This window comes from Parus major, chromosome 1A (genome assembly GCF_001522545.3).
Source record: "Parus major isolate Abel chromosome 1A, Parus_major1.1, whole genome shotgun sequence".
Lineage (NCBI taxonomy): Eukaryota > Metazoa > Chordata > Aves > Passeriformes > Paridae > Parus > Parus major.
In genome coordinates this window covers 49352860-49371879 of record NC_031773.1, presented here as the reverse complement: position 1 = coordinate 49371879, position 19020 = coordinate 49352860, and the positions used below count along the sequence as shown (strand labels likewise).

General features: G+C 49.5%; 2 protein-coding genes across 9 annotated transcripts in view; one reads left to right on the top strand and one right to left on the bottom strand.

Moving 5' to 3' along the window:
- Positions 1-156: 156 nt before the first annotated feature.
- On the top strand, positions 157-7406 carry KCTD17 (potassium channel tetramerization domain containing 17). Of its 4 annotated transcripts, none has more exons than XM_015628249.3 (8): positions 157-363; positions 990-1098; positions 2820-2911; positions 3818-3913; positions 4287-4412; positions 5132-5207; positions 5450-5666; positions 6654-7406. In XM_015628249.3, exons 1-8 carry the CDS (start codon positions 157-159, stop codon positions 6673-6675), a joined length of 945 nt encoding a protein of 314 aa, XP_015483735.1. In that variant the 3' UTR covers positions 6676-7406. The 4 variants fall into 4 exon arrangements, with proteins under 4 accessions (XP_015483735.1, XP_015483734.1, XP_015483737.1 ...); XM_015628248.3 differs by having other exon boundaries at positions 5450-5739; XM_015628251.3 differs by lacking the exon at positions 5450-5666 and having other exon boundaries at positions 5132-5273.
- Positions 7407-7838: 432 nt separating this feature from the next.
- TMPRSS6 (transmembrane serine protease 6) overlaps positions 7839-19020 on the bottom strand; it is an 18143-nt gene continuing 6961 nt past the window's right edge. For 3 of the 5 annotated variants that reach the window (XM_015628683.2, XM_015628684.2, XM_015628682.2), the window contains 13 exons: positions 18725-18766; positions 17692-17896; positions 17233-17369; positions 16911-17023; positions 16331-16440; positions 15121-15266; positions 14103-14201; positions 12065-12178; positions 11654-11770; positions 11069-11237; positions 10404-10675; positions 9587-9723; positions 7839-8913 (listed from right to left, as the gene is read on the bottom strand). In XM_015628683.2, coding sequence (XP_015484169.1) covers positions 8755-8913; positions 9587-9723; positions 10404-10675; positions 11069-11237; positions 11654-11770; positions 12065-12178; positions 14103-14201; positions 15121-15266; positions 16331-16440; positions 16911-17023; positions 17233-17369; positions 17692-17896; positions 18725-18766 — 1820 coding nt within the window. In that variant the 3' untranslated portion in view covers positions 7839-8754. The remainder of the gene's footprint in view (positions 8914-9586; positions 9724-10403; positions 10676-11068; positions 11238-11653; positions 11771-12064; positions 12179-14102; positions 14202-15120; positions 15267-16330; positions 16441-16910; positions 17024-17232; positions 17370-17691; positions 17897-18724; positions 18767-19020) is intronic. The other 2 variants (XM_033514418.1, XM_033514417.1) reach the window with 2 other exon arrangements.

The window sequence follows — 19020 nt, the reverse complement described above, 5'->3', positions numbered from 1 at the left end:
CTTCTCAGGACTCCCTCGGTAGTCACAGGGAAGATCTAGCCCCCAGGAAACACGGCTGCTGCGGAGGGAGAGGCAGATAAACTACAGATCCCGGCATTCTCCGACAGGCAGCACCTGCGGCAGTCCCTGCACGCCGTGGGGGAGGTGGGGGTGAGGATGAGGATGGAGGGCAGGGAGGAGATGCAGGGCGCCGTGGGGCTACGCTGTACCTGGGACATCCCGCCACCCGCTGGCACCCAGGCCAAGTGGGTGAGGCTCAATGTGGGGGGCACCGTCTTCCTCACCACCAGGCAGACCCTGTGTCGGGAGCAGAAATCTTTCCTGTGTCGCTTGTGCCAGGGCGAGGAGCTGCAGTCGGACCGGGTAAGGCAGCTGGGTTGCCTCCCGCACCGTGCCCCACCGAGCATGGGGAGGGCTGGAGGGACGCAGGGATGGAGCCAGACCCCGGCAGCTGCAGGAGCAACTGAGTGAGAAACGCCTGCTCTTTATCCCCCCTCTCCCGGGAAGGATTTCCCCATGCCAGATTCCACCTTGTTGTAGCCTGGCAGCTGCCTTCCCGAGCTGGGGAAAGGAGAGGCCATCTCCCCTCTGCTCCTGCTCTCCTTCCTCTTTGTCACCCACCCGACATCCTGGGTCTACTTCCCAGCTGTGTCTGCCTGACTCAGCCTTGTCCCTGTAAGGGGATCGCTGCTCTCTCACACCAGGCCTGGATGCACAGTTGCACAGAGAGACTGAGGCCTATTTTTTGGGCTTTTTCATCTGGATTGATTCATACTGAGGCGGGCATGCTCAGCAGACCAATACAGGAGTTAAAATCCCAGGTGGACTGACTTGGCTAGGGACTCTCAGGGACCCATGGTTTCCAAAGAATCTCAGAAATAGTGGATATTTTTGCTTAGGTTTGTATTTTCTTGTATTCTAGGGCATTTGAGGGCTGGTTAAAAGTTTTCCTTGGGTTTTTTCTCCTTGTGATCTATCTCTGTTGCTAGGATGAAACTGGTGCATATCTAATAGATCGAGACCCCACTTACTTTGGACCGATTCTGAATTTCCTCCGTCATGGGAAGCTGGTCCTCGATAAAGATATGGCTGAAGAGGGTGAGTTGTGGAGCTCAGAAAAATCCCTCTTACCACAGTCAGGAAAAATAGGGCTTGTGGTCAACCTTGTTGTCTCTTGTTCTCCTTTTGGATGTTATTGTGGGGGGATTTCAGAGAGCTATCCCTGCAAAGCATGACAATATTTCCTTTACTAAAGGGGTTTGGAATAGGTGAGGAAGATGTCCTTGAAGGTGTTGTCCAGCAGAGATGTCACCAAGGCAGAGGTAGGCAAGATCTCAGAGCCTCAATAAGCCATTTTTTACTTGTTCCTGATCTACTTTCAACCAGGCTCTGAGACTGAGTTTTCTATTAATGTCTGTTTCTAATTAGGAATGAAAGCCCAGTAGACCAAACAAAACCGAGCTCATGTCTTCTACTGATTGTAATAAAGACCATCATTAATCAGTGATATGCACTGTATGCTGCCTGTGCTCTCGTGGGTTGTGGACTGCAGAAATTCCAGTGGAGCAAGTCAGAGAAACCAATCCCTCATTTGAGGCTGACAGTGGGTCCAACAGGATGACTTGGTGACATCACAGTGTTACTAGCCAGCAGCCCACAGTGCCTTGTTATTTTTTGGATGTTAGGATCTAATAAGGAGCCAATTTGAAATGCAGACTGTGCTGCACAGCTCTTGCCAAGCACAGTTGCTGCATGGTCATTAGTCTTCTTGAATTTCTTACACATTTTTACCTAAAGCAAGGAAATTTTTCTTCAGAATAGTCTTATCAGTTGTAATTCCAAAAATATACCAAACTAATGGTATAGGATTGTAATAAACACAGTTTTGAGGTGTTTCCTACTTGACATTCCTTTTAATCCTGAGGTCATACAGAGTTCATCCGCAGGTTTTAATAACAAATCTGAAACATAAGCAGGAGTACAGTTCATTTGCATTGCCTTTTTTTTTTCCTGCTGCAAACATTCAGACTGGCATAAAACTAACCCATTAGACAATTCATAGCCGAATGAGAGACACAGAAGAGGTCTGAGTGTGTCAGGTAGTAAAGGATCAATTTCCCCATCTATATTTTCTTTGTATTGCCCTGGGGACATGTGAGTGTTGGCTTCCAGCCACCTTTCTCTCACTGACCCTCTGGGAACCACTTCCCTTTTCCTGAAGGCCTGTTAGCAAATAGGTGAGTCTCAGGAGAGGTGCTAGATGCAGGTACCATAGAGAAAAAAACAAAACCATTTTTGTTTGTTTACCTGTTTTGAGTTGAAGCACAGGGAAGAGAGCCAAAGATCATATAAAGTCATATGGGGCTGCAACTCCAAGTGGCCCAGGAGGTAAGTTAGACTTTCCTAGGGTCTTTTGGTGACTTGTCAGAACCATAAGTTGTGGTTCTCTGCCTTAATAAGAGAGTCTGAGCAAGGTGATAACAAGTGGTCATTGAGAGAGACTGGAGCTTACAGCTGTTCTCCTTGGCCAGGTATCTGGGAAAGGTATTAGCAGTCCTCACCGCAAGACTGCACTGGCAGTGCCTGTTTCTGTAGTAGCAGGCAGTTTAAGGAAGTTGGGGTGTGCATTAGAAACAAGATGCAGAGATCCAAGTTTCAATTTTCTGCAGTAAGAGTTTCAAGCTTGTTCAAAAGTAAGGCAGTAATATAATTTCTCCCTATGGACCTTGTGAAGCTCAGAATTCATCTTTTGCAAGTTGAAAAATAAAGATGGGCTGCTAGCTTTTTGTCTTTGTGGTCCTTCCTTCTGTCTTTCTCAGGGATTCTTGAAGAAGCGGAGTTCTATAACATTGGTCCTTTGATCCGAATAATCAAGGATCGAATGGAGGAGAAGGACTACACAGTGACACAGGTATGGCAAAATAGAGTGGGGAAAGCAGGGTGTGTAAAACGGGATAGAGATGAGTCTAGACTGAGAGAAGACTTGAGGAAAGCAGCAAGGAATGGAAGGAAGCAACTAATTAGAGATAATGTGCTAATCCCTATGCAGCAAAATCTTGCAGGGGACAAGCTACCACAAATTTAGTTACAATAAACAAATTGCAGGCTTGCTTTGCATCCCAGAAGTAATGCTGGATGTAGCCCCTGAAACTAAGTGAGTTCCTCTAGCTTTTGGAAGAAGGCAACTGGTTGCTCTGGTACATAGAGGAATGTTTGTGAAGAGAGCACAGGTGTCATGGAGAGGACTGGTGTGGGGAGTTCTGGGAGTGTAATCACAATGAAGAGCATGGTAATACCTGTAAAGAAATCTGGAGGGAAATGGTGAAGGGGTGGCTGTAAAAGAGTTAAATGCAGACACAAGGAATCAATCCTGTGGCACAATCATACCCTGTTTCGGCCAGCAACCTTTGAAAATCTTTTTTCAGAGAGGATTGCCTACTTTTCATCTTGTCTGCCTCACGTTATAAGCCTCTGGCAGCACAGTCACTTTGTGCTGCAAAGCCCCATCAGCATTTGTTGTGTTTGCAAAAATAATTTTGTAATGACAACTGCAAACCCCCCATCAAAAGCGGGCAGTATCTTCTGGGGACAATGCAGGAAGCACTCAGCTTAGTCCCTGCTCTCCAGAAGAGATACTGTTCTTGCCTCCAGTGACAGCACAGGAGAAAGCTGGACTGTGGTTTCCACTCCCCTTTCACCTGGGACATGGGGAAGAGGACAGGTCTGTCAAGGAGGGGTATTACCACTTCATTCTGCAGCAGGGGAACAGCTTTTAGCATGTGATGGTTATCAGTGTGCTCTGCAATTTTGCTCTCAGGTGCCTCCTAAGCATGTCTACCGTGTGCTGCAGTGCCAGGAAGAGGAGCTCACTCAGATGGTTTCCACTATGTCAGATGGATGGCGCTTTGAGCAGGTATGGATAAGGCAGAACAGGGGGGGAAGGAGCTGTCTTTTGGGGAAAAGATCATGAATACCATACAGTTTCCAGGCAAGGCTCCTTCCTCCTCTTAGAATACTGGGTAAGTCATTGATTCAGTCATCACACTGGCTCTTTCTTGCCGCTTTCTAGAGGTTTAGAGGATACTGTGTGAGGCCTGTCTGTTTTGCATCCTGGATAACTTGTCTCCTGGTTCTCTGTGTTGTCACCTTGGCTTAGTTATGGGGTCTCTCCGCTGGGATTATGGGTTGGACTCAGTGCTGCACAGTGGGCTTTCTGCCTTGCTCCCCAGGTGGAATGGGTGTTTTCAGGGATATATACTTGTGATTCTTGCTCTCATCTTTTCTAGCTTGTGAACATTGGCTCATCCTATAATTATGGGAATGAGGATCAGACAGAATTCCTCTGTGTGGTCTCCAAGGAGTTGTACAACTCCCCCAATGGCCTGAGTTCTGAGCCCAGCCACAAAGCCAAGGTGAGATTAAGTTTGCTATGGCCCTGCTCCCATTGCCTATGAGATCCTTTGCTCTTTGCTCCTTCTCTCTTTTCTCTCTCCCTTGTGACAGTGGGCACTTCAGTGGTGAAATACAGGGGCCAGTCCTGGTGTTCAGCACCATGGCGTTACACCCGTTGCCCAAAAGGAGGAGTGTGTGTGTGTTGGAGGGGTGGGGTGGTGTGTGGCTGTGTGTGGCAAATGGCTTTAGCAAGTCACCCTGGCACCTCTCATGCTACTCTAACATCCCCCTCATGCCTCCTCATGCCCATTCTGTGTGTGTCACTGCCTATAGGGCATTATTTCCCTGAAGGTTTTGCAGCATTCTTTTTCCTTTTTCTGAGTCTCAGCCTGAGGGGCAGATATCTTCTGCTCCCCTTTGGAGGGAAGGACAGAAACATGTAGCAGTGCATGGCATCCTTTAGACACCCAGGATGCAGGAAGGAACACTAGCAACTGATGGCAGTTGTTGGGCGGTGGGGTCACAGCACTTGGTAAGTGGGTTAGGTACCCTGATGTGATAGTCCAGAGGAAAACAAGCCTCTCTGTTCCCTGACCTAGAATTGTCTTGGCCATGGTCCCTTTCTATTCCAGTGTTATGACAATTGCTTTGTTCCGTTGTGTGTCAGAAAGAACTGCCATGGCTCATCTTGCAAGTATCTCCACTCTTTCTTCCTTTTGTCCCACATGCTGGGCTACAGAACACAGAGGACCTGGAGGAGGAAGAGCAGGAGGTGGAGGAGGAGGCAGAGGCAGAAGCAGAAGCAGAGGAGAAAGGTGCAGCAAATCCCTGAGGAAAATGATAAAAATAACCCCCCAGACATAGACTCGTCCACCTTTCTGGTGAGAGCTCACAGCTAGCATCAGGGAAGGACTAGAGCAGGTGTGGGGTGTGGGGGATGTCCTCTCCAGGAGTTAGTCTCTCTGGAGAAAAAGCTGATAGGGGAGAGCTGTTACCATGGCTGCTGCTTTGTATTTTGAACTGTTTGGTTTATCTACGGTTTTATTTTTATTTGCAGACTGTCCATCTATTCGGGATTGTGCTAAACTCTCTTCCTGCGGACCCTCCCTCCTGCTCCCTTCCGTGTCCATCCCAGCACTGTCATCTACCTCCCACATTGCCCCACTCGCCAGCCTCCAGCATCCTTCCCTCTGCTCTCTTTGTCCCCCAGGGCTCAGAGTGGTCTCTGCCCAGGGCCCTGTCTCTCTCTGCTCCTCACTTTTCCTCCTCTGCAGGTATGTTACCTGTCTGCACTCCCAGCTCCTGCCAGCCTGAGCTCTGCATGAGTGACTCACTTCCCTCTTGTGGGTATGGCCGTGGTTTGTAGAGCTTGGGGAGGGGAAGGAGGGAGGTGTGAAGTTGACTCATCCCTAAGGTGGCTTTACATATTCTCATCCTATGCATGCCTTTACCTGCCAAGCAGATCCTATGGCTGTGGACCAGAGGCTCTGGCAGCAGAAAGGAGAGTGCAGCTGGGAGAGGGGTGGAAATGAATGCAAAGCAGGCAAGGGTGGTTAGGGGAAGGGGTGGACTTTTGCCACGTGTCTGCGTGACACGCATGCCAGATCGCTTCTCCAGGCTGCTGTCCGCAGCTCCTTTGCCTGCCAGCCCGGGCAGTTTGCACAAGGCAGCCTGTTATTTTTCCTTTCCTGCTCTCGCTTCCCTGGGCTTTTCCCCACTGGCTCTGCCAGGGTGAGAGCGCAGTGGGAAAGGTGGCAAAGGCAGAGCAGAAGCAGCTGGTCCCCACTGCAGATGTTCACACAGCTGTGTGCAAAATGAGCCTCTCTGCTCTGCCTCCTGCTTAGGAAGGCTGGCTGGCCAGCATGTGTGGGGCTCGGTATGGAAAGCGTTAGAAGGAGGATTCCTCTCCATACTGCAAAACTGTGAGGCTCTTGTTAAACTGGAGGTGTTCAGTGTCAATCTCCACCAGTTCTGATGGAGGGCACTTGTTAGCCGGCTGACATTTCTCTCTCCCTGTTTGAAAGCCACCTTGTCTATGGCTGTGGGACCTGAGTGTTATTATCTCAAGAGTCAGTGTATGTTAATCACATGGACTTTTTCTTCCTTCTGTTCTGTTTTCCCACCCTCATTTCTTTTCTTTTTCTTATGTTTGTGTTTCCTCTGTCATTTACCTTTTTCTTGTTTCTCACTCTCCCCTCCATGCTCAGTTGCTTTTTTTTTCCTACCACTGATTGTGTTTCTCTTTCTCTCTCCTTCTCTAGCTGTTACAAGCCAGAGATCTGAGGATGTGATCTGAACACTCCACTCCAGCCTTTTCATTTCTTGTTTATATCTTTATTTTTGTACTGCAGTGTATGGCAGCCCCTTGTCCCCACAGTGACGCCCCCAGCCCTCTACACTCTTGACATGCAACCATTTTTTTTTTTACCAACTCACCTCGGAGGCTTGAGCTTCCAGCCCTGGAGGAGGGCAGATGCTCCGTGGAGCCCCTGAGCTGCTGTAGGAGCGGGAGCCCACGGCCCCCTCCTATGCCTGGCAGTCTGGCTTTCCTTAATGTCACAGTGGCCCCTGGTGGGGACATCAGCGATCAGCCACTGCAGCCTGCGGTCCCTTCCCGAGCACGCTGGATGCAGATGGGGACCGAGGTGGTGGCAGCTGTGGAAGGACCAGCCCTTGCCCTTTCACTGTTGCAGGCAACTAGTGTGGGCTTGTGGCCTGGGGACAAATGCAGAGCCACCATCCTTTTCTGGGCCTCCTGTATCACTCGGAGGTGTCTCTGTGCTGGGTATCACGTTCCTTGGTGCTTCCCTCCCTATCCCCCAAAGCAGCTCTGTGCCAGCAGTGTGAGGAGGAGAATGGTGTGCTGCCTGGGTACCAGGAACGTGCTGGTACCTGATGTTGTGTCAGCCACCACCAAACAGATCCCAGTTTTGGGGAGCGGGGCATTTGCTTCACTGCTGTGTCTGAAGACTCCTGAATAAAATTCACAGTCTGTTCCTCCTTGCTGCCTCTCATTTCAAGTGGTAAAAATTCATTCCTGCTGTAAGGGGGTGGGAATTGGAGAAAAGGAGTTTGGATTCATCACCTGGAGCCACCAGAATCTGCTTGTTCTGTGCCTGTCTTCTGGGGGCTGGAGGTGCTTCCCACTGTGTCTGTGCTGCATCCCCACTGCAGGCAGCTGGGCTACAGAGCAGATTTGCAGTCCTAAATCATAACAATTAGTGAGGACCACCTGTCTAGTGAATGTGTTGACTCCAGGGACATCTGGGGTGGCGGGGGGGTGGGCAGGGTTGTGGAAACTCTTGCCATTTGCCAGTGTCAGGACTGGAGTTTGGTCAAAAACGTACAAACCTCAAGATAATTTTTAGCAGGGTGAGGCAAACAAGAGCCAAAAAAATCCTCAAATTAATTTTATTTCTGATTCCAGAGAGTGGCCCATTATTACACACACACACACACACACACACACACACATATATCTTTAGTTAAAAAACCAAACCACAGCAGTTGCAGTTTAAGCCCTGTGCCCTGAAGCCTTCTCCTTCACCTCCTGGATTACCTGAGATAGGAGATGGAAGAGCTTGAGACACCCTGATGTTAAAGGTATTTAGAAGGGCTGAGGGAAGGGGGTGGGAGTCTGCTCCAGCATTTTTACTGGGGGAAGTGCAGCAGTGGAGGCTGGGTGCTGCTCCAGCAGGGAGGCAGGACACGTGCTTGGGGGTGCGATGCTGGACTCATGCCTGGGAGTCAGTGAGACGTGAAGAGTTGCCTGGCTGAGCTGAACAGCACACTGAACAGCACACGCCAGCTAAGAAAAGAAGCAATTAGGGAGATGGAAGAGGAGGAGTGATGGGAGGGGAAGGGGGATGAAGGATAAGCAGCAGGAAGGAAGAGGGAGGCAGATTGATTTCACAGTTACTGGAATCTCTAACTACATCAGTCACATTTTCTTTCAGCAAATGTTCCAGCATAAGACTGTGGCTGAATCACATGGTTCATGGAAAGTTCAGCTCCCCTTATTCCTCTTCTCAGAAACCACCAGCTTGGGACTATTGCTGTGTTTCATGTCATCGCCCCCCAACTCCCTCACCTGCCTCTCTTCTCCCCTCTTTTGGATGGATGGCCAAAAAACCCCTTGGGATGCTCCCTGGGAAGCACTAATGGGGAAGAGGGTCTGCCTGCTTTTCTCTACAATCTCTGCAGCAGCCTTTTTTACCCTGTTCAGAAGAGCATCCTGGGTCTGACAACATCCCACACTCTCTCTGAGAGGCAAGTGAGCAAGATCAGGAATGAGTACCATGTGAGTGTAGGTGTGATGGGGATACATCAGATGATGTACAGAGATAGAGAGATGCACTTTTCTCAGCTCATGGTTTGGTTCATCCAGCCCAGCACTTGAGTGATCCTGGTGTATACTCCATAGTGATTTGCACGAGCACATCCCATTCCCCAGCTGACCAGACCAGCCAGAAACCATCTGCCACTGGGTTCTTTGCAGGCCAGTGGACCTCCAGAATCACCCTAGAAAAAATAAAAGCAAAATGAAGTGATGGTGGTCCATCAGCTTCTGTTGCTCTCTGTATACAGATTCCTGGATCCCATGCCTGGGACATCTGCAACATTCCTTGTACCTTAGGCAGATGTCAAAAACAGCCTCCAGTGCAAACATCTGACTCAGTTACTTCTTCATCATGCAAATTCCTCCCCCTCAGCCAGGTCCCAAAAAGCTGATTGCTCTACTGATTCCTCCTGGTCCATATGGCATTTCCAAATATGTGGCAAGCAAGGAAGCTTGCTGGAATTTAACAATTCCAATGGTTCCCATGAGGGATGGCAGAGAGGAATTCCTTGAGATTGATAGCAGTGGAGGAAGAGACAGGTTACTGTGTATGACAGGTGCTAAAGAGGCTGAGGGTGTAAGAGACTGATGTAGTCACCTGACTTGAAAGTGGGAGGTAGAGTGGAGAATGGGCTGAAATGAGAAAAGGATAATTTGACTGTATTTGGATCCTGTCTAAGGCAAGGATGCTGTGAAGAAGTGGTCATTAGAGCTGTTGGCCATTTAGAGGAAGTGCTGGGAAAGTGACCTTATATGGTCTTTTCCCCCTCATTTCAGGCTGTGGGTTGCATTTGTGAGACTTGGGATGCATTCCACCTCTGGTAGTCAACCCTGATCCCACAACTCCTCTTTCACCTGGCAGGCATCCTTCATTCCCTGGTAGTACCCAGCACACAGCATCCTGGGAGTAATCATGTAGTAATAAGCCTCGCTGCAGATGTTCTGCTGGATGAGCTGCACGTCCACCTTCTGCAGAACATTGCTGATGTGCCCTGAAAAGCAGAGCATCAAAAGAGCACAGGTGAGCTGTGGTGGAACTTCCCCTAGCCCATGCCTACCTCACTTCATGCTGAAACCTGCCATTGGGATTTCTGTTCTGCTCTCCACTGGCATTACAGTCTCTGACTTTCATCAGAGCACTTTTTCTGCTTGGAAGGCATAAAATTCCCCTTCATTCCTTTCCCTAAAGGGATATAGTGTGGGGCACTTCAGCTTTTGGGACAAGGAGTATTCTCTGGGAGAACCTCTGGGTTGTCAAGAGTTTTGGGTTTGTTTCTCACTGAAATAGATGTTAAGCTCTTGTGTCTAAGAGTGCAAACCAGGAGTGTCCAGTTCTGTATAGTCTGCTGAGTGTTTCCAATTAGGAAGCAGCTTGAACAAATCTGTGAGTGGGTGAAGGCACTAAGCTGACCTGAAGGGCTGTTCTAGTCTTTGGATGAAGAAACACATGCTGTCCCCATACAGATTACCACACTGCCATATCTGCCTCTCCACATGAGGTTTCAGGGCACTTGACAAGTAACTTTGGTCAACCTATTACCCAAAATCAGAAGGAGTGAAGGAGGCACAATGTTTTGGCATGAATAGAAGTCTGTTCTGCCTATGACACATCTGACCCTATGTTTCTGCCTCAGCACTTCTGCAGTAGGCCACCAAGAGACCTTGAACCTACCGCCTTCCTTCAGGGCTCCCCAGCCAGTGATCCAGCAATGAAGGCCGGGCTCAAAGATGTGAGAAGGAGCAGGCAAGCAGATGGGCTGGATTAAGGGCGAGATGATCACCGGATGATCCAGCTGGAGCAGGGCCACATCATAATCATGGCTGTCCTCCTCGTAATAAGGGTGGAGGAAGAGATGGATGACCTTGAAGGACACCTCTGTATGGCCAGTGGCATTTTGCAAGTATTTGCCCAAGTACACGGTCCAGATGGAGGGGGAGGCCAGCCTGTAGGATGCAGCAGAGGAGCATGGGACACAAAGGGCACGCCTTGCCGGCAATGCTGCACCCATCCTAGCACATGCTGACATCTCCATCGTTCTGACAGCGTGGGGACAACACAGAGCCAAAACAAAGGTGGAGCTGTGCAGCATCTTCTGCTATCACTGGCCCCTCAAAGCTGCTCTGTGAATCCCAGGATTGCCCCTTTTCCCCTGCACACACCCCCACCTAATACTGCACGTATCTATACCCCTTTCTTCAGTTCCAAACATGGCTGAGGTGCCAGAGGAGGGGTGCAGCTGCCCCATGACATTTTCATCAGTCAGAGAAGCCTCCAGTCATGGATGACATGGAAAGCAATGCTAATCTTTCTATCCAGCACCTCCCCTCTCCATTTACCTCTCATCCTGGAAGCAGTGCGCAGCTGAGACCACCCAGCGGTCAGCAATGAGTGTTCCCCCACAAATGTGGCGGCCCCGAACTTGCAGGCTGGCCTGCCATGGCCATTCCCCTTCCACAGAATTCATACCACCCACAATCCTGCTGAGAGGGGCTTGCATTCCGCAGTCTGAGGAGGAGACACAGCAGGTACTTCAGGGAAGAAAGGGAACATGAGAGACTGTGCCTGCCCTTCCTTTCCTACTTAGTTGACTGAAGAGTTTGACCGCTAATTTCTTGTCCTACCTTGCAGGTTGAACCTGGCCTGTGAGACATGTCTGTCTGGCCTGATGCCTCTGCCTGAAGGAGGCAGGGAGCAGCTGCCCAAAGAGAAAGTGCCTGCTCACACTCACTGGCTAGTTGTTGCTGTCCCTGCCACTGCAGGATGGAGCAGGTCCACTGGTACTGTGGGACTGAGGTGGGGAGAAGGTGGTGGAACAAGGGAGGGTGGGTGCTTATTCTGGTTGGTGGGAGAAAACGGGGCAACTTGCAGCTACGTGTCATCCTGAACCTGCCTGGCTGATGTGTGGCTGATTGTTTCCTCACCACAGTGATTCTCATCAGACAGGTCCTTGCAGTCTGCAGTGGTGTCACACAGGGGGTTGGGTTTCTTCACACAGGTCCCATCTTCACAGCGGTAGGTGAAAGGACCGCAGGGGACCCCTGCAAAAAGGAAGGAAAGCCAAAGCTGTGAGAGGGCAGCTGGTTGTAGATACAGCCTGAAGCCCTTTAAATGAGGAGAAAGGGCAGCAGAGAGCTTAGGGGAACTCCATAAGTTCCCCTTATCATTCCATGATGACAGGGAATTTCCTGAACAAACAAACAACTCACAAACATTGTGAGGAGGCTGGGTGAGTTAACTCAGCCCGTATGTCACATGTGGAAAGCACTCTACAGACGGCCTTGGTTCAAGCACATGGGTGGGTGTTTGTCATCCTAGCACTGTCTCCTCCCTACCTCCACTGCAGTGTTCTTCATCACTCCCGTTGACACAGTCCAGCTTCTGGTTGCAGACCCTGCTGAACTCGATGCAAGTGCTGTCCTCACGGCACTGGAACTTTGCAGGGCACACTGCTCAGGAGGGAAGCTCATGGGAATCAGGCATGCAAGACAAGGTGTGAGGACAGGGTCATAAGTCCTGCAGTCTCTACAGCCTCTTCCCCCACCTCATAAGCTGTGCTTAAGACCAACTCTGGTATAATGCAGCTGTTCAGCTTTTTCCTCATCTGCATTGTAGGTGTGCCTGCACTCTGTCTTACACTTTGCTGTTGCTGACTTAACTTTTCTTGTCTTGGCCTCCTCATACCTGCCTCAGCACTATGTACTTGCTGTGAGGTCCAAGACTCCTCACTTACCACCACCAGTCCTGGTCTGCTTGCCTTGTTAGGGTTTTGTAGGACTGCATTCTGTCTGGTGAGGTCACTGTTCCGCCTGCCTTGATGTAACCCCAGCTCATGGGTCACTGTTTCATAGAGACCAGCACTTCCCCTTGCCGCTGAGTCCTGAACAACAAAGGATTCTGCAATGTCCATGAGTTCTGGTGGACACTGGAGGATGGAGATGGGTCTAAGCTGCCTGTCCACCAAAGAGTTTGACTTCTGTTCACAGATTTTCATATCAGGAACTTGTTGTGTTTGTGTGTACCATTTTCCTACTGCAGTGACTATAATTTCTTCATTAATAGCATCTAGAAACTTCTAGATGACTAAAGGTGCATGAAGGTCTGAGGCAACTTGAACTTTGATTTTAAAGATTGTTCCATACCAACAATAATCAGAGATACACAAGTGGCAAGAGTATAAGAAAGGAAGGAAATAATAATGTTTCTCTTATTTTTCAAGTATAAAGCAATGTTGGAAAACATTGAGAAAGCGTGGGGTTTTCTGTCAGTCTTGGTCTGTATCAGCCTGTGGAACTGAATGACATGATACCCCTGGGGCCAAGGAGATGCAGGGATTCAAGAAAGGATTAGATATTCATAAGGATTCAAACATGTCCATGTCTACAGGAGGGAAGCATGCAAACCCTGATGTAAGACAGCTGGATGATGGGACAGAGGACATTGTCAGCAACACTGCAGACAAAGCAAAACCCTACTTGGGCAGTCTTATGTGAGCTCTCACATTTCTAGCACTGAATTTAAGCTTCCATAGAAAGATTCCTCCTTTCTTTGACTTTAGACTTTTCCTGTACCTTCCTCTGAATCTTTCAAAATTGGCCACTCTCTCTAGTGGTTCAGGGTTCTTTACGTGTTAAAAAACATCCGTAGGAAACAACTAATGAAAAGTTAGTGGTGGCAGCAATATGATGAGCCCCAAATCACACCAGAGATGAGAGAATAGATGAATTAGGTGTCATGTCTAAGCCTGAACTGTTGTTCCTATGAGAATGAGGCTGTGCAGGGGTTCTAAGATGGTAAGGATGGAGCCTGCATCAGCACTAACTTCTTTTGGCATGAAGAACAGATTGAGGCTGATCATGGACTTTGATGCTCCCAAACTGGGGCAAAATACATGAGTGAGGGTCTGTACAGATGAAGTGTACAAATGGCCTGGGGGGAAGAGGAGAGAGAAGGGCAGCAGGTGGGCTTGGGGAAGTGAGGGGGATGCTGAGTGGTGTGACAGCAGAGGGGGCTGTAGGCCAGGGCTGAGGTAGGTTGCAGACCCTGGGTGGGAGGAAAACAGGGCAAGGTGGGGGCAGCTTGGTAGGGGGTTTCTTTCAGGCTGCTTGGAACTCTTGGTGCTTTTAGCTACTAGGGGACTGTCACAGGAAGGCTGTGCTGTGACAGGTGCCAGAAGCATTACTGCATTTTCCAGAGCAGGCTGAAACCCTACAGCAGTGGGATGAGACTTCAAAGGGCACAGAGGTTTAAGCTTCTGAAGTTGAGGAACAAGGCTGTGCCTTGGCTGACCAAATCCTCTCCATCTACCTTCAGAGGAGTGAGGGGCTGTGTCTTGCTGAGACCAGGGACCAGTGGGGAGAAGAAATCACTCACCACAGTTTCTCTCATCCAGCCCATTGGGGCAGTCTTTGATCCCGTCACAGGCTGGAACACACAAACCATTCACCAAACACAGAAACTCCCCAGGACAGGCTGTGAAACCAAAAGACAGTAATTAGTCCCGAATGACTGGAAACCTCCTGGCAGCAGAGCACCACGGCTTGAAAAGGTGGAACTCTCCTGACCACACAAGTGCTGCTGCAGTGTACTGGCAGCCCTCACTGCACCCCCCAAAATCTGCCATGTCATCTGCTCTTAACACGGGCATATGGAGCCAGGCTATGCACCAGGGGAAAGAGGGCTTTCCCTGTTTTGCATTGTACAATGGGCACCATCCAGGACCTGTCTGGCACTCCATACATCGGGATCACTGCTGTTTCATATTTCCTGAACACCATGGGAAAGCTGAAACAGGCTCTTTGGAGTTGTTGCCAAAACTTACGTAGGACCTTGAAGGGATTCTTGTTAGACACGTTGACAAGTGCACATATTCAGGGACTGGTGTGCATTACTGGCAACCTTTAGGAGGGAGATGGTGAAACCTTGGAAAGACAGACTGTGGGCGACATTTGCATATGTGTGTATTTGTGTGCAGTTTTATTTATCTCTTGTTTGCACGGATTCCAAGGTGAGCAGGAAACAGCTCTCTCTAAGAGATCTTGTAATCAAAACAAGTGTTGCATCAAGCCAAGGTGCTTTCTCATTGAATTCCCAAGGCCAGTTTGTGATGCTGCCATGAGAGTAAGGTTTTAGGCAATTTTATGCCCTTGGGTTTTGTTGCATGGAGGCTCTGGCCACAAGAGGCAGGGCCAGAAGTGCAGGAGCAGCTTTGCACATAATTGCCTCCTCTTTTAGGGGCATCACTGGTGCATCACTGATTTGTGAGAATTTTCCTGAAGGCTGGATGGCACCTAGGGCTCCCAGGCCATGCCTTGTGTTTCTCCCTGCACAAGCTAAGTGCAGAGGGGCTGCTGGTCCCCCCACTAAGGAGCAGGGAAGAACCTGAGCTTACGGTCAGATTGCTTGTACAGGCTGTAAGCTGCCTGTACGCCAGGGCCGGTTAAGGAGATCTGGGAGGTGAAGGTGATGGTGATGTCAGCAGAAGATGTGACTGGGATCCTCTCAGCGTAGGCTTGCAGGGTCCGCAGGCCACACAACCTGAGGGGCAAACACAGGTGAGGTGGATTGGACAGGGAGGCAGGAGACAAAGCAGGGCAAGGGGGCTCGATGGGGCTGGGGTGGGAAAGGGGTCACACAGACTGGGTGCTGCAGGCAAACCAGGAATACAAAATGCCTTCAGTATGCATGAGATACAGAGTCCAGAGGGACCCTCTTATCTTTGTACATTTCCCACTTTCTGGCCAGCACTGAAATCAGGCCATGCAGTGCAGTTCAGTTCTTACAGTGAAAGAAGATTCTCCTTCATCATCTTCCCGAAGAAGCCACGTTGTAGAAATTGTGGCACTGACAGTTTAAGAGAGGAAGGCAGGGAGAGAAAAGAGTGGAAATCCAAAGCCAAGGTAACATAAGTTCTGGATCAGATCCTTCATAGGAAGACAAGTTACCTCTACAGGAACCATGGAGAAGGCACTAATGAGGTGGGTCGGGGGAGGTTTTGGAGGGAAACAGGCAATTTTGCATTAAGTAAGAGGAAAACCAAAAGCTGTAGGTCCATCTATCTCAGAGCCTGCTCTGAGGAGATGGGATCACAACAGCTCTCCATCCTTCGCACTGAGGCAGTGGTGAGCAGTAGCCCCAGCAACATACGGGTGCTACTTGTGGGAAGTCCTGCAGGGAAAGTGGCTGCAGTCAAAGCAGGAGGATATGGAGCTAAGGGGAAGATCTGTACGGAGGTGGATTCAAGGCAATGGCACACAGAGATAATATTGCAGAGGTGGTGACAGGCAGATTTGCAAACACTGGAGACGTGGGAGGACACCAAGGTTACACACACAGGAGAAAACTAAGAAGCCTGATGCAAACAGCAAGAGAGAGAAAGCAGGTTGGTAGCTCAAAGCAGATCTGTGAGAAATGTGTTCACTGGGGAGAGAGTGAACAAGACGAGCAGAAAAGCAGGAGACACCAGCACAAAGAGTGGCCACAGTGTATGGCTCTTCTTCCTCACATATGGTGGCTGAAGCCAGCAGAGGCCTGCAGAGGTTTAATCCCAGTTTTATCCCGGGTGGGAAGTGAGAGACAGAAACCAGGACCCCACCACACACCTTCTGTTCTGAATTATCCATTGGCCTTGGGTACAGGGCAGCTCATGCTTCTGTCTGCTGAGTGCGTAGGCATCGAACCAGAGGGTGACCCCATAGTCGAGGGATGGGACCTGCAGACAAGGGGGTGCAGAGTAGAGGGCAGATGGCTCCTAGGAGTGTTACAGCTCACTCTATAGATCAGAAATGAGCAGAGCAAATGTGAAGGCCAGACATGTCCGGCCACATTGCAGGTCAGAAAGAAGCACCCTCTAAACTGGAGCCATGCCACAGCCCTGTGTGGCTCTGCTGCTGGTGTCAAAGCCTGGCAGTTCTTATCAATTCCTATTAATCTGGTTCTGTTGAAGAACTCCTCTGGAGATCAGATTTCGGATTCCTCCTCAGATACGGCATCTCCGTGCTGGTATGCAATATTAGAGTTCTTCCCCCTCACAAACACACCTGATGTGGAGGCTGGGCAGGCTGTCACCCTTGCATCTCATGGAGATCTGACTGAGAGCCCTGGCTGTACCCCCTGCAATGTGCGGAGTGCTGCCTGTGTTTTGGGGACAGGGTGGATGCTCCTGTGGGAGCTGGCTCTTACCATCATGTGCCAGGTGCACTGCGTGTTGGGCGAGTAGTAGCTGGGGTAGTGTGGGGTGCCGATCTTCCCCTGCAGCTCCAGGCTCTCCCGCAGAGTTATGTTCACCTCACAAGCTGCAAATACAGATGTTCAAAGCCCTGCTCTCTGTCAGCTCAGCCTCAGCCCGGGGAGGCCATGTAACCTGCCTTTTACCGACCACCCTTGCAATTCAGAATGAATTCTGCCCCTAACAGGGATGCAGGATCTCTAGGAGCTGTGATACTGTAGGAGAAAACCCATCTTCTCCCTGTAACTATAGCCACTCTCCTCCAGCCTTCCTCACCTTCGAGGGGCACTGCCTGGGCTGAGAGGATGAAGGGGTCATAGTAGCTGTACATGGCTTTCTTCCACACAATGGACATGACAGGGCCAGATGAAAGGACTTCCACGATGGGCTCCTGCCGGCTGCAGCCATAGATCCTCAGGGGAAAGAGATGAAAGTATAGGAGTGAGGCAAGCAACAAACAAATGAAAGAGGAGAATGAGAAAGACAATGGATATCTGTGTGATGCACACACAGCAGTTGTAAGGCACTAACTGAACCAAACAAAGGGCCAAGAGCGACAGCTCCTGCAGCACAGTGGTGCGAGATATCCCACATCAGTGACTTCAGCTGATGCAGGCAGGTTGTACATCAAGGAGAACCTCCTCTGATGTTGTCTGACACCTTCCCCTGCTGTGGCGTGTTGTGCCATCCTGCCTGTCTTCCCCACCGTGTCCTCCCTGCTCAGGAGCTACCTACGAGGTGATGAGGTGTTTCTCCAGGGGCCCCGCTGCGTCGTACATTGCCAGGCGGTCCCTGCAGTCAGGCAGAGTCCACTCCAGGCGCAGCTTGATCATGTAGCCCTTGAGGCCATGGAGGTGCCAAAGACAACTGGAGGCCAGGTAGTCAGGGCCCTCCAGCCTAAGGATGTCATCGTCCTGGACATAGCTGTACCTGTAGCAACCTGAAATAGACGTGGTTGTAAGAGAAATTAAGATATGGGATTGTCACTTGGAACATCAGTGTAAGCCCTTTTTTAGGGTAAGGCTGACTCATCCCAGTGATCTCGGTTTACTTTTACGTATGTTGTGGTGGCACTGATCCTTTTGTGCCATTGCCCCAGTTTCTCTAAGAGCTGTCCCCTCTTTCTTGGTTAACCTAATACTACCTCAGGCTTTAAATATCAGCACAGCATAGTTATCTTCCACTGGCTTTATTTACTTTTTCACCTCTTTCTCCTCTCAGCCCCATACTCTTCCTGGCTTTAGATCTCCCTCATCTGAATTCCAGGTTTCAGAAGACTTTCACACCAGGATTTTTGAGTAAGTATCAGTTTAAAGATGAGCTTCTAATAGCACATCTAATGCAAGCTGCCAGACAGAGAACTTACAACACTGCCTGAAATCAGTAAAAGCATCAAACATTGCCAAGACAACAGACTCCTAAATGAGGCACATCCAGTGCAGAGCCATGCAGGAAACCCCCAGCCCACTCAGCAGCATTGCATCTGCACTGGTACCAGTACACCCAGCTATTTCACAGTTCTCATTAGGACCAGGACAAGTCTGAGGTGGCTGCATTGCCCCTGGCAGCTGACATCTCTGCCTAGAGCCATCCAGTACATAGCTGTCATGTAGTTTGGATCTGGCCAAGCAGCAGCACTGGTGCTCCCTTGCTCCTACTCTCCCCTTCCCAGGATTCACAGCTCCAGGAGGCCAACAAGTTTTCTGTCCCCTGTGAAAATCCCTCCCATAAAGTCATGAACTCAAAAGGAAAGGAGAAGGTAGCCTACCCAGAGTGGATTTCAGCACTACTATGTCTTTCACACTGGATTCTGTTAGAAAGAAAATATATATAACAGAAAATAAACAAAAATATAAACTGGATAAAAAAAGATAATCTGATAACCTAGCATAGTAGGTGAGGACTCCTTTCCTTCCTTATTGACTTAGTTTAAATTTGTAAATATTTGTAAAAAAAATTTGTAGTTTAAAATAGTAAATTTGGGAGGAAACTTTTGAATGGACTCCAGGACATTTATGTAACTAGCTCACAACATCAGCATGGGGCATCCTTCAGGTACCTCTC